Source organism: Penicillium coprophilum (assembly GCF_028826855.1).
Source record: "Penicillium coprophilum strain IBT 35676 chromosome Unknown utg000004l_segment0_segment0, whole genome shotgun sequence".
NCBI lineage: Eukaryota > Fungi > Ascomycota > Eurotiomycetes > Eurotiales > Aspergillaceae > Penicillium > Penicillium coprophilum.
This window is the reverse complement of record NW_026622723.1, coordinates 6,523,035-6,535,170: the sequence shown is the minus strand read 5'-3', so window position 1 is coordinate 6,535,170 and position 12,136 is coordinate 6,523,035. Positions and strand designations below refer to the sequence as shown.

Below are 12,136 nucleotides of genomic sequence, written 5' to 3'. Positions count from 1 at the left end.
TTTTTGATGTACTTCGCGATCAAATTTTGAAATGTAGTCAAGTAGGACACCATAATATTTCAATAATATGAAAAAGAAATTGGGGACTTAGTGAGGTACGTACATATGTTCATGTCTGCGTATTGATTGACAGATATACTTCAGAACTTCGAAGAGCAACCATCGATCGTCCCGTTGAAGATCTCACGGTCGGGTCGGTCCGCAGATTTGTTTATCTACCTGATTTTTTTGGTTGGCGAAAGTATTAACATTCATTCTTAGTATTTAATGTATATCATATATTGGACTTGTCTATTTTCAATCTAGCTCGGACTGCGGGTGGAAACCCCATACTATTTACAGTTCTACTTTGGAAACTAGAAAGAGTAGTAGCTCTAGGGTAAGACTGATTGAGACTATGCTGAGGTCTATTTATGCAATCTAATTTTTAATATTGCTATGTATACGAAGACGTAAACCTACGTCAAAGTAAAGGCCGTACATTAAGGGGTTGATATATGTATGTGCCTTCATTTTGCCCGACCTGGGGTAATTTTCACCTACCTTATATGACTATGTGTCCTATATATTCCGCTTTACTTATGTGACTAGCACATACGACCATAGGGTGTGGAAAACAGGGCTTCCCGTCCGCTCAGCCGTACTTAAGCCACACGCCGGTGAGTTAGTAGTTGGGTGGGTGACCACCAGCGAATCCTCACTGTTGTATGTTTTTGTTGTTTCTTTTGGGTTTACCAACAAGAATCAAGAGATATTGATAGCAGCTTTTTGGGAATCTCGGGGAAGGAAGGAGAGATCGTTCAGACTATACACATGCCTCGCGGCCCGAGATGGTGGGTACAGTACAAGACTTTGCAGAGACATCTGAACGGCTTGTTGTGCACCAGGGCAGCCTGACAACGTCAACGGCAATTAGACCACTGAAACCCTCATCCAGGTTCCAAGTTTGTCCCAGAAAAATTATGCCCGGGTGGCATTCTAGTCGCTCGTGCCGATTGATCAACGCCAACTATCCCGGCCCATAATCTGCTTTCTTGCCTCCCAAAAATACTGATGATAAAGATAATGATGATACTCTCTATTTAAAAGCAAGACTGAGGAGAAAGAGAAAGCAAGTAGGAATAGGATACTGAGACCCTATTTATACTGTCAAACATGGTCCCATGTCATGCATGCTTGATACGGTTGATCTATATCAAGCATAAGGCATATGGATGCCTATGATATCCGACAAATACTATCGCCCGGGTTAGGCAGATCAATCTTTAAATAACATAGTCTAACGTTGTGCATTCGCCACAGGTCCCAAATCACAAGCCTCGTGCGTCGCCAGGGTTGGAATTGGGTTGAAGAATTGTTGGCGATATGTTCGAGAGAAATCGGAAGTACCCGACATGCCCAAGTGCCAGTGAGCGCCATTCTGCTGCAAGCTGCCACTGTGTCAATTTCGTTGCTTCGTTCTCCAGAGGCATAGGCGACCGAGACCAGATATACACCGTGCTAGAGATGAAAGAGGGAGCAGTGCGGTATCCTTGAATCCATGAAAACGGCTGCCGAGCTTTTTCACTCACTCAGTTCCACTTAGTGGATCAGCTGGTAACTTATTAAGGGTAGCAGCAAAAATCTGCTGCATAGTTGACAGGCAGATATAGGCAAGGCGCTATATTACGGCTGCTAGGTAGAATATATCAAGTGACGCCCTATGATTGAACTATTTTTTTGCCCTCGGACACTTGTTGGTAGTAGTTAAGGGTCTAATAAGAGGTAGGAATGACGTTGATGCTGTAGCATAGTCTATGTACCTCGGGAAAAACTAGTGATAGGGCTTGGTGACAAAAGGCCATGTATAATGGAGGAGCCCAGAAGACTACGTGGACCTGAGAGAATGACATATTATCTTCTATCACAAAATCGGCGATATGAAGGATTTGGATCGGTTCTAAGGGCAGTTAAATGGGTCCAGGGTGCCATACAGAAGACAAAAACTACCAAGTATAGCTCCGCCAAGGCTAAGCTAGTTCTAAATTGTAATGTACTAAAGAACTGGATTGTTCACCAGTACATTGACCATCCCCCCCATTTCCTCCCCGACGTCATTTACTCCCACCCACAACAATGAGAGAAGACCTCGACATCCCCGAATTCGGGTACCTCCCGTTTGATCATTTCATCATAGTAAACTCCCCGTTCCCCAGAAAAACATCCATGACAGGTCCATAACTCTCCAACTAGGCAAACTGGGACACAGCATCCCCGCTTCCCCAAAACGAGCAGAAAAGAATTCTGGTTGAGAAATGGATCGCGCTAGGAAAATACGGACGAAATGTATCTATCTACCCAGCCCATTCAATCATTCAACGATTTTCGCACACTGACCACTTTACCTCAGGACTATGCCCTCACCACGTTCGCAGATCCAGTTATCGATGATATCCCTGCGGGGGTACCGCAAGACCTCCTCTCGGAAGATGACCGCGCCCTCAGCAGCATGCTCTCTACCACGCTATGGATCCGGACCTGGTTCGGCGATCCTGCAAATGAGCAGAGCCAAGAGGCAGCGGACATGGCGTACGCCCGACTCCGAAAGCAAGTTCTACAGCAGGGCCTTGAGGACTACCAGGTCTCCTGCATTCCCGAGGAGTTCATCTTCGAGGACCGGAGGGAATTGAGCGCGGATGCCCAGCGTGACGGGGGTGTCATCGCGGGCGTTGCGGCCGGCCGTCCGGGTTCTGTACCGGGGTATCTGGTTGCGGCGCTGATGCACTGCCCCGAGCTATTTGATGGGATGTCGGATGACGACTGGCGGCATTTTACGGGGGAGGAGCGGGCTGAGGAACTGACAGAGAGTGATCGGGCACAGAATGTGCTGGTTCTTATTGCAGATCGGAAGGCCTGCGAGGAAGGCTGGGTGCTGGTCTCGGCAGTGAATCATCGGGGGGAGATTCTTCCGTTCAGGGTGCGTGAGCGGGCCAAGGAGGCGGCGCAGATTGCGGTGAATTGGCAGGAGGGGCAGCCTTTGTCGGAGATGGCAGATGAGGAGGATGAAGATGTGGAGCTCTACTTGGGGGAAGGGGATGGGTGGGACTAGCTATGAGTAGTAGGTTCCTGGATTCTCCTATGAAAGCTCCTATAAAAATGTTCTATTGTACATAAAGAACAGGGCCATTGCTCCCTAGGAATGATGGGCACGGTGTCTTCGGTGCTTCCCAATACTTCGAGGCGACAGAGTTGGCTCTGCATCATCAAGTGGAATAAATATTTCATGCACGGGCTCATTCTCCGCAATCTCGATACCTACAGGGGATAATTGTCAGCAGCATGCATGGAAACAGGGTTCCTTCAGGGATTACTCACTCTTGATATTGAACAACTCTTCTTGGGTCGGCTTCTCGCCTCGCTTGATCTTGGCCACGGCGGCCGTATTGTCGAATACGACCGTGCACCTGGAGAAGCTGTCAGACAAGCCAAGGGATTTGAAGGAACGAATAAAACTTACTCAACTGTTCTCACATAGAGACCCCCGCGGAATTCCAGAACGGGTGCTGATGCGTGCCAGCAGCCCGACACAAGGCATTCTTGGTGATGGAGTACTTCTTGTTCCCTAGCGTATTCACAGCGCCAATTACTTCAGCCATGTCGCTCTTGTCACCGCCCTGGGCGAGGTTGTGGTTGAAGACCTCATACGTGGAGCCGGTGACGGTGGTATCCGAATCGGAGTTGAAGAGATGGTAGGTGAACTTCTTCTCATGCACGCGGCCATAATTCCACGCTGTGTTACGGTCCACGCGGCTACCCAAGCCTAAGACGCCATGTGACGCCCAGTCAATCCCCCACGACTTAGAGGCCGTTCGAGTCTCGTCGTCCGCGTCGGTCCAGGTCACCTCCTGCGACATGCTATTCAGAATGCCGTTAAACCACCCTTGCATATTTTGCTGCCAGCCCGGCACACACATCCGGCTGTTCTTATTTGGATTGCCGCCCTCTTCCATCGCGTTCCAAGGGAACTCATCGCAGCTCAGCCAATTATTATTGCCATTGGTGCCGATGGCCGTATCAGTCAACTTGGAGAGCACCCGTGAATTATCGACGCATTCATCCTTCCACGTTTTTTCTCTTTCCTGTTCAGCGCCATTCTCATCGATGAACTTGTACTTGTGCTTGGACTTTTCGCCACACACCCACTTTCGATTCGTGTCTGGGGCGCCCTTTCTGCCCATATGGAAGGTGGCTGTGAAGGGGCCCGTTCCTAGACCCTCGTCCGTGAAGAACTGGAGCACATTATGGCAAATACCGGGAATATCTCGGTCTCGTACTCGGTGATCCGGGAAGTATTTGCAGTTGTACATCACGGCGGGGATGGAGCTGATGCAGCTCTGACTGGAATCGACGTCCATCGGGTCGCCGTCATCGTCGTCGGCGCGTCGGGCCAGGCTCGACGGCTTCGGCTTCCATTCGCAGGAGTCACCGTCACAACCGCCGTTCTTGCACTGACCCCCGTCATTGCAGGTGAAGAAGCCCTTATTGAGGCCGAACGCGGCAACCTCCTCAGGAGTCTTGCGCTTATGCAGTGATCGAGGTGCTAAGAGGCCAGATGGTGTATCCCACTCATCATCCAGGAATTCGGTAGCGTTGTAGATTGGGATAAATCGCTCTGCACCGAGGAGGTCGGGCTCAAGGGTGTTGCGCTTGGTGTTTGAGGTCGAACCATGGTGTTCCCAGAGGATCTTCTCTTTGCCTTTGCCGCTCCAAAGAGTTTTTGCTGGGAAATCTTAGCGTCAGTGCGGGGAAGGAATTAGAGGAATGTGCAACTTACGCTTCAAAGCGTACTCGCCGAGCCATTTGAAGCTACAGTCACAAATGTCAGTTTTGATAAGGGTCTCCTTGGCATTGGGCCAATACTCACACAGCTCTTCCGCCGTAGCCTATTTGTGCGTAAGTAAGAGGACAACATATTGTACAGGGTGCGCGGGACTACTCACCAAAGTTGTAGAAGTACTTGACATACACGTCGTATGAAGCAGCCGGTGGGTTATCGATTCCTCCGCTGGCTCCCGCATCGACTTGGAAGCGCAGTGTATTATTCACGAAGCCGACAATCTGGGCATCGAGAACCGGGCCGCCTTTGACCATGGGCGCGTTGACTTTGATCCCCAGATTCACCTCGGGAGTGACGATGAGATCGATATGGACGCTCGCCTCCACACTGGCATCCAGAATGGGTACCATGTCAGTGCCAGACACCCGTTTGGTGTCCTTCTCGTCGGGCGTGGGGAATTTTTGATAATCTTTGGCCTCATCTGATTGCGGAAAATACATCTCATACTTAGGGAAGGTCATCTTGGCTCCCGCTTTAAGCTTCCCAGCAATCGTGGCGCCGGCCTCCATCTGTCCGTACAGATCAAGTGTAGGCCCCACCGCTGCGATGCCCTTAATAGCCAACCCAGGGTAGGAGAGTGTGTCGATGATCCTGATCCGGGGGCTGCGGTATATCATCTCAGCGCTGCCATCGATCTCTAGTATAGCTTGTACTTCGGGATGCAGCTCGAAATACGTGTAGACGGTGTCGATATTTAAGGGGACAATCGTGCCTTGTGCATAGTAGGCCCACCGGGCATTCATATCAAACTTGGCATCCAGTGTCACGTCGAGCCCGGCCTTGAGCGTCAGACCCTTACGTGCGCATTGCGCCCGTCGGCTGTAGAGGAGCATTTTCTTGTGGATCGACATCGGCAACTTGCCTTCGTCGGACACGCGGACAGTATTCAGCTTCTTCAGCCACTCGGAGTAGGTCCCCCACCAGCGCTTCTCCCGGCGGAGCTCTCGTTTACTCTTCGAGCCGGCATCCGAATCCTCCCCTGTCATCTCATCCCAGTACGGAACGAGGTTTGTATAGTCGATACGCAGGTTGACCCTGGAGTCGGCGCGGCTGATGAGCTCAAACCGGTAGTCAATGGTCAAGTTGTACACGGTCGAGTCGTGACTGTCCATAGATCGCTTTATCTTGTGGAAGTCGGAAAGACTCGACGGTTTCACTGGCTCCATGGAGACAATCCGCGCGTACGGGCCGGATCCAATATGGGCTGGTAGCCCGATGATTGTATCATAGGCGCCGCCTTGGAAGACTCGCTGGCAGTTCTCTTCCCGACCCTTGCGGCAGTAAACGAGATGATGGGACTCTTCGTGCTCAAAGACCCAGTCCATCAAATTGGGGTCATCGCGTGAGAGGGTCTCGCGCTTTTTGATTGGCTTCCCGGTGCCATCTTCGGCGTGCGTGAACTCAAAGTCGCTGGGGAACTCCCCCTGCAGCGCATCTTCATCGCCGTCTAGGACAATGAATCCGTATGGATCGTCGCCGACGTCCGTCTCGTCGGGCCCATGGGGGTCACGATTGTTGTTGCCGTAGTTGTCCGTATACCGATAGGCAACGTCTTCGCCGATGGGATCAGGGAATATCTTCTTCAAATCGAACGGAAGATCCCGGTCTGGATCCGGGTCACAGCACAACCGATGCTGAAGACCCGGATACGCCCAATCGCAAGGACCCCGTTTCCCAGCCGATCGATTTGGCAGCTTGGCCTTGGACGCGGTGAACTGCGTGGATGGGCAGAAGCGTTTTGAGCACTCTTGTGCTGTTGGCAAAGTTATCAGGTTCGGTCCATCGCCATCTCCACTGGTGAACTTTTCCACGGCAGGCACCCAATCGCAGTTGTTTAGCTTGGAATCTATTTTGCAGCAAAAGTTCTGGAAGGATCCCTCCTCGCAGTAATCGCCCCTCGTTGCGATCGGTTGCGTGTATCCCGTCGAGCAGGTCCCAAACACCGTACATGGACTCCAATGGCAGTCCTGCATCTCCGGCGCTTGATCACAGCAAAATGAGACCGACCCACTTGAGCACTTGGTCTCTCCAAGCTCATCAGCATACCTATCTGTTAGAAGCTCATACTGCCCCGTCCCGCAAGTACTCTCGCCTTTACCTCCCGTACACTTGGAGCCGGTGTCAGGTCTTCCGACCCAGCGGCAATTGATTGCTGGTGTCTTGGCCGGGCAGCAGATCCGCTTCCAAGTCCCTTTCGCGCAAGTCTGCACATTGTGGGACATCGCCCCATACAAGTTCTGAAGGGACTCACCCGGCGCATGCACCATGCCAACTGTTACATCGCCCGATCGACAATCCGGGTTTCCCTCAATGGTGGGTTCGGCCCCAAAACAGCCGGTTGGAACATAACACGCATCGCCGGTCAGCCCGCCCATCTCGTTTACCAGATCTTCTTTCTCGTCATCGCTTAGTTCGCCTCCTTCCAGGAGCGCGTCGCTAACGAACTCGTCGCCGAGAAGACCGGCCAACGCTTGGAAATCGGGCGTATCCTGATCAATGGCCCAGATCATGACGCCGCCAAAGCACTCGTCGTCGAGCATTTTCCGCTTGACCTTGAAACTTTCGGCGTCGTCGTACGTGATCCACTGGGTTTCGTCGTACACCATGTACTTCACTCCCGTTTTCTCGTCAAAATACTCATGCTGCTCGTTGAGGCGATGTTTCCGGGCCATGATCTCTGTTCAAGTACATGTAGGTTAAAAAAAAATATTCATCCCGCGCTAAAACGGAGTCGACTTACCCTTGAATGTGAGAATGCCTTCTTCACCGGAGCATTCACCCCGGACGCCCGCATCGGCGAAAACACAGCCGGGCTCGCTGCATTTTGAATCATCCAGCGTGAAAGTTCGCCCGTAGAATCCCATTCCCAGGCTGACTTTGTAAAGATTGACATTGTTTCGTCGAAGGAGGTCAACCCCTTGCTCGATTTCGGTGATATTTGTATGCCCAAAGACATAGGGGCCTGTCCACTCGTTATACTGATCCCATTTGCCACGCATATCGTAACTGCATGAGGGATTAACATTCTGCGCTCAACGCACGATGGCAGTGGCTGCTTCTGGAAAGAAAAAGATACCTCATGAGATTGAACCAGCTGACCTCTTTTGCCAGCGCGGCAACGTCAAAATGCTGCAGATACCAGTAGCTGGCCGGGATTGCCATGGATATACCCCATATCTCATTGCGCTTGGTGAAACTAGCTCGCATTTCCTGGAGAAGGCTCACATAGTTCTTGTAATCAGCGTTTTTTCCGCCACGGTCGTCTGAACGGGGTGTCAGTAGGAATCACAGAAGAAAAGGTTTTTACATTATCTATCGGCGGTACATACCAGCCACTGGGTACTCCCAATCCAGATCTACTCCATCGAGGTCAAATGTCTCTAGGAGATCCATGAGACTGTTGATAAACTTTGCGCGGTTCTCCTTTGACGACGCCATGTCCGACCATGCCGTTCGTGTCGGGCCTGTGAATAACTATCAGTCAACGCAACTGTGCCCTCACGTGGCGCGACAAGCAAGCCACTTACCTGGATCGCTGAAAGCCCAACCCCCAACCGCAATGAACACCTGCAGCGACCGATTCCGGCGCTTCAGCTTTACAATTCGCGAGATCATATCCGTGCTGCTAATCGTGACCCGCGAATCCTTTATTCCCCCAAACGCAATGTTCAAATGCGTGAGCGCCTTGACGGGAATATTCTCTGGTCGGAACGCATCGCAAGTGCGGTTATCTGCCCAGGTTTCATAGTAGGCAATTCGGCGCTGCTTCCACCGCTGATTGGAGCATTTCTCGCGGTCTGGCTGGCCACAATTACTCTGGCAACTTTTTTCCTCGTCGTCGGTCTTCAGGCAGAACTCCTCAGTGGTTCCGCAGAACCCCCAGCGACTGCAGCAAACATTCAGTGGGCATTTCTTGTCGCCACCATACTTACCGCACTCGGCGACGGCTTTACAGTTGCTAATGCAGTTTTCGTCACTGCACCAGTCCGGGCCGAAGCCGCAGCTGCCGGACTTGGAGCAGCAGCCGACTTTGCAGGGGGTCTCGGAGTCACAGACAGCATCCTGCTGAGCGAGAACTAACAAGGAAAAAGAGAGAAGAAGTATGAGAAAGGGAAAGAACGTGGTGAAAGAACGTGGTTGATGCATTGCGACGACGTGCCGGGGCACACCTCGACCATGCTATGACAGAACAGAGGAAAACAAAGGAGCGACAGAGTCAGATAGGTTCATTCAAATCAAATGAAGGTGATTCAATGGAACGAGAATAGAAAGTAGGCCGGCAAGAGGGCGGACGCACCGCAGGACATATTCAGTCCTGGATGGCACACATCCCCTCGGCAGGAAATATCCGGATTCCCATATCCAGGATAATCTCCGCTGCGGATAGTCTGCTTCGTCAAATTGTCCGATCAGGGTTGTACTACTAGTAATCTCCATGTTGGCGATGGTCTGAGGCGACGTCTGGGCATGGGTGGAGATCGTCAGCACGGGGCGTTTTCCGTGCCGAGCGCTGCTGTATGGAGAGCATCCCAGGGCATGTAACGTGGGGGCTGCGGGAGGCGTTCTGCACACATTGTGAAGTGCCAAGGAAGAGGGAAATGAGAGCTGAGAATGAGGGCTGACCTGGTGCAAGGAGATATGTCTGTTTCGGGGCAAGAGTACTCATCTTCATGCAGGACAAGGTTTAAATGCTAGTCTGTTCCTGATGCCAAGCCCTATCGCTGACAACAGACATGGCCAGATTCTTGGCGAGTCTATCTCTGGGCATCAATTTGACTGTAGTAAAACATTTGATTTACACCTTCTCCGAAGCGATGTCACGTCGGGGGTGTATGATCCAGGGGAAATGAATGGCCGTCTGTCAGATCCATTAGCATTCCCTTGTTTGGAGTCTTGATGGCCTCGGCCTGACAATGCAGAACACCCTGACTCTTCCCCTCGATTGATATCTCTCCTGGAGTCTTGAAATGCTTCAATCCTCTTCTTGCGGGACCATGGATTTCAGTGTATCCCGCAAGATGCGGTTCCTAGTAATCCTCACTTGCCTCGCAAGCCATGCATGCGCCCTCTCCGTCGTCCCCAGTTTGACGCATATTCCAGCTGGTGTGCGAGCAGCATGTCGGACGACTCTAGCCAAAAATATCACCCAGTGCTCAGACGAATTTGAGAAAGAGCTACAGTTTATTCCGTCGACCTCGTTGGCTCAGATTTGCACCACCGAATGCACCGGGGCGCTGTCTGCTCTCTACACGGAGGCGATGTCGCGATGTGGGACCGACTCGGTGGATGTCGTAGCAAACGATACGGTGTTAGCTACCTTCACGCCAATCGACGTGGTAGGGCACCTTCGGTACATCTATAACTCTACCTGTCTTCAAGATAAGTACCCCTTCTCTCCTATCTTGGGCTTATGGGGAAACGCTGACGTTTCTTTCACGCGACGGGGGCTTCTGCAAAGACAAGCTTGAAGATGTCACTGAAGATGAACTGTGCTCGGAGTGTTATATGAAATCGGTGCAGCTCGAGATCAACCAGCCGGGAGAAGATCCGGCGTACCACCAGGATGACTTCGATGCCTTGAAGAAATCCTGTGGCATCCCCACAACCTCCTATCCGGTTACTCCGGCGCCTTCAGGTACCCCGCCTGCTGAAATGTAAGCGTTGTCATCTCTGTGCCCAGAAATCTTGCGGAAGGCTCACATTCACATAGTCCAGTATGTGCGAGCAAGTATACTATTAAAGCCAGTGACACTGCCAACACCATTGCCAAAGCTCTGTCTGTCGCAACTGATCGGCTCTTGGCATACAATGGCCTACCCATCAGTTCCGAGGAGCCGTTGACGGCCGGAGACACACTCTGTCTCGATGAAGTGTCTAAGTGCATGATTCACCAGGTCGTGGTGGCGGACACGTGTTCCTCGTTAATGAAGTTGGCTGGGTCATCGGTAGACGAACTGATGTTGCAATCATGGAATCCTACCATAGGGACCAAGTGCGCGAATATCAAAACGATGACCGGAAAGTACATCTGCATTGGGCCCCCGGGGCAGACCAGCACATTCACCCCCGTGAATCCCCCAACCACCTCGACGCCAGTGACGACCCCTACGGACACATACACCTGGGAACCGGCGCCCGACTCCATCACGAGTACCGTCAACATGACGACTATCTGGGCCTTCCCTACGGAGGTTGCGATCGCCACGCTCACAGCCGAAGATCCCGACCCGGCCCAAGTGACCGGCCTCTTGGAACGGTCAAAGTTCTGCCCGTTCAATGGCGAGGACGACGAAGAGTGGGATGAAGGTCTTGAGGATGAGGAATACCACCTGCACTCCTGGGATCTGGACACCAGTTGTCTCCATGACCACTGGGACCCTTACTGCTACCCAAACCTCTCCGACTCTGTTCTCCCCAGTCCAACCGACATCCCGTCATCTTGCTATCCCACCGTCACTACTATCATCCCGGATGGCTGGGTGGACCCCCTGGGCCTACTGAATCAGGCGTCCCTGACACTTGTAATAAGTGGCACCTGCTTAAGAATGGGGATACCTGTGCCGCTATTGCGGCCCAGTACAAGATCACGCTCAGCCAGTTCTACAAGTATAACCCCAGCATCAATGCACAATGCTCAAATACGCGCGCGACATTTGCCGTTTGCGTGCGTATCTGGGAGGAGCCCGAAGCCCCGACGCCGACGAGCGCGGGGCCGCCTGGTCCAACGGGCACTGGGACGAGTCCGACATGCGCGAAGTGGCATCTTTGGGCCAAGGGAGACACTTGTAACTCTATCGCGGCCAAATATAACATTTTGGTCAGTCGGTTCCGCCAGCTTAATCGCAGTGTCAACTCAGCGTGCGATAATACGGTAGTAGGCAATGCCTATTGTGTGGGGTAATGGACACTTTGAAATATCGATCACTGATCGGGAAAACTTGATATCTGTCTGAATATCGGTAGTTTTGTTTACAGTGCGTGTGTATCACTATTCTTTACAATGAAATTGAGATGTTCGCTTTGTTGTCTACATAAAAATTTTCCCTGCATGGTAGTTGGTAGCATATCCGAATAGACGTCTTCACCCGATCAACTAACAAAAGCCACCAATCGTCTACATTCAGGCCCTGAGATAAACTAGTTCAACCGACTTCAACCAGACTCAATAGAGTTCACTCGCTATTCAGCTATCCTCACTGCGGCTTCCCCGACGTTACATCGTATCGACTCCAATCCCTTCGCTTCGAGTAGAGCAAGTCT

At 51.7% G+C, this 12,136-nt stretch overlaps 3 protein-coding genes across 3 annotated transcripts; 2 read left to right on the top strand and 1 right to left on the bottom strand.

Annotated features, from left to right (window-relative positions):
- Positions 1-2,115: 2,115 nt before the first annotated feature.
- Positions 2,116-3,088, top strand: N7500_006893 (uncharacterized protein; the record flags this gene model as incomplete). The annotated part of the gene is made up of 3 exons (XM_056678037.1): positions 2,116-2,175; positions 2,233-2,325; positions 2,390-3,088. 3 exons carry the CDS (start codon positions 2,116-2,118, stop codon positions 3,086-3,088), a joined length of 852 nt encoding a protein of 283 aa, XP_056533037.1.
- An 84-nt stretch (positions 3,089-3,172) lies between these two features.
- N7500_006892 (glycoside hydrolase family 18 protein) lies at positions 3,173-9,022 on the bottom strand (the record flags this gene model as incomplete). Its single annotated transcript, XM_056678036.1, has 10 exons — positions 3,173-3,294; positions 3,355-3,443; positions 3,511-4,759; positions 4,814-4,845; positions 4,904-4,922; positions 4,980-7,553; positions 7,617-7,882; positions 7,953-8,139; positions 8,206-8,340; positions 8,404-9,022. 10 exons carry the CDS (start codon positions 9,020-9,022, stop codon positions 3,173-3,175), a joined length of 5,292 nt encoding a protein of 1,763 aa, XP_056533036.1.
- Positions 9,023-9,870: 848 nt separating this feature from the next.
- N7500_006891 (LysM peptidoglycan-binding domain-containing protein) lies at positions 9,871-11,777 on the top strand (the record flags this gene model as incomplete). The annotated part of the gene is made up of 4 exons (XM_056678035.1): positions 9,871-10,212; positions 10,256-10,530; positions 10,587-11,397; positions 11,454-11,777. The coding sequence occupies 4 exons, from the start codon at positions 9,871-9,873 to the stop codon at positions 11,775-11,777; spliced, it is 1,752 nt and encodes a 583-aa protein (XP_056533035.1).
- Positions 11,778-12,136: the final 359 nt, after the last annotated feature.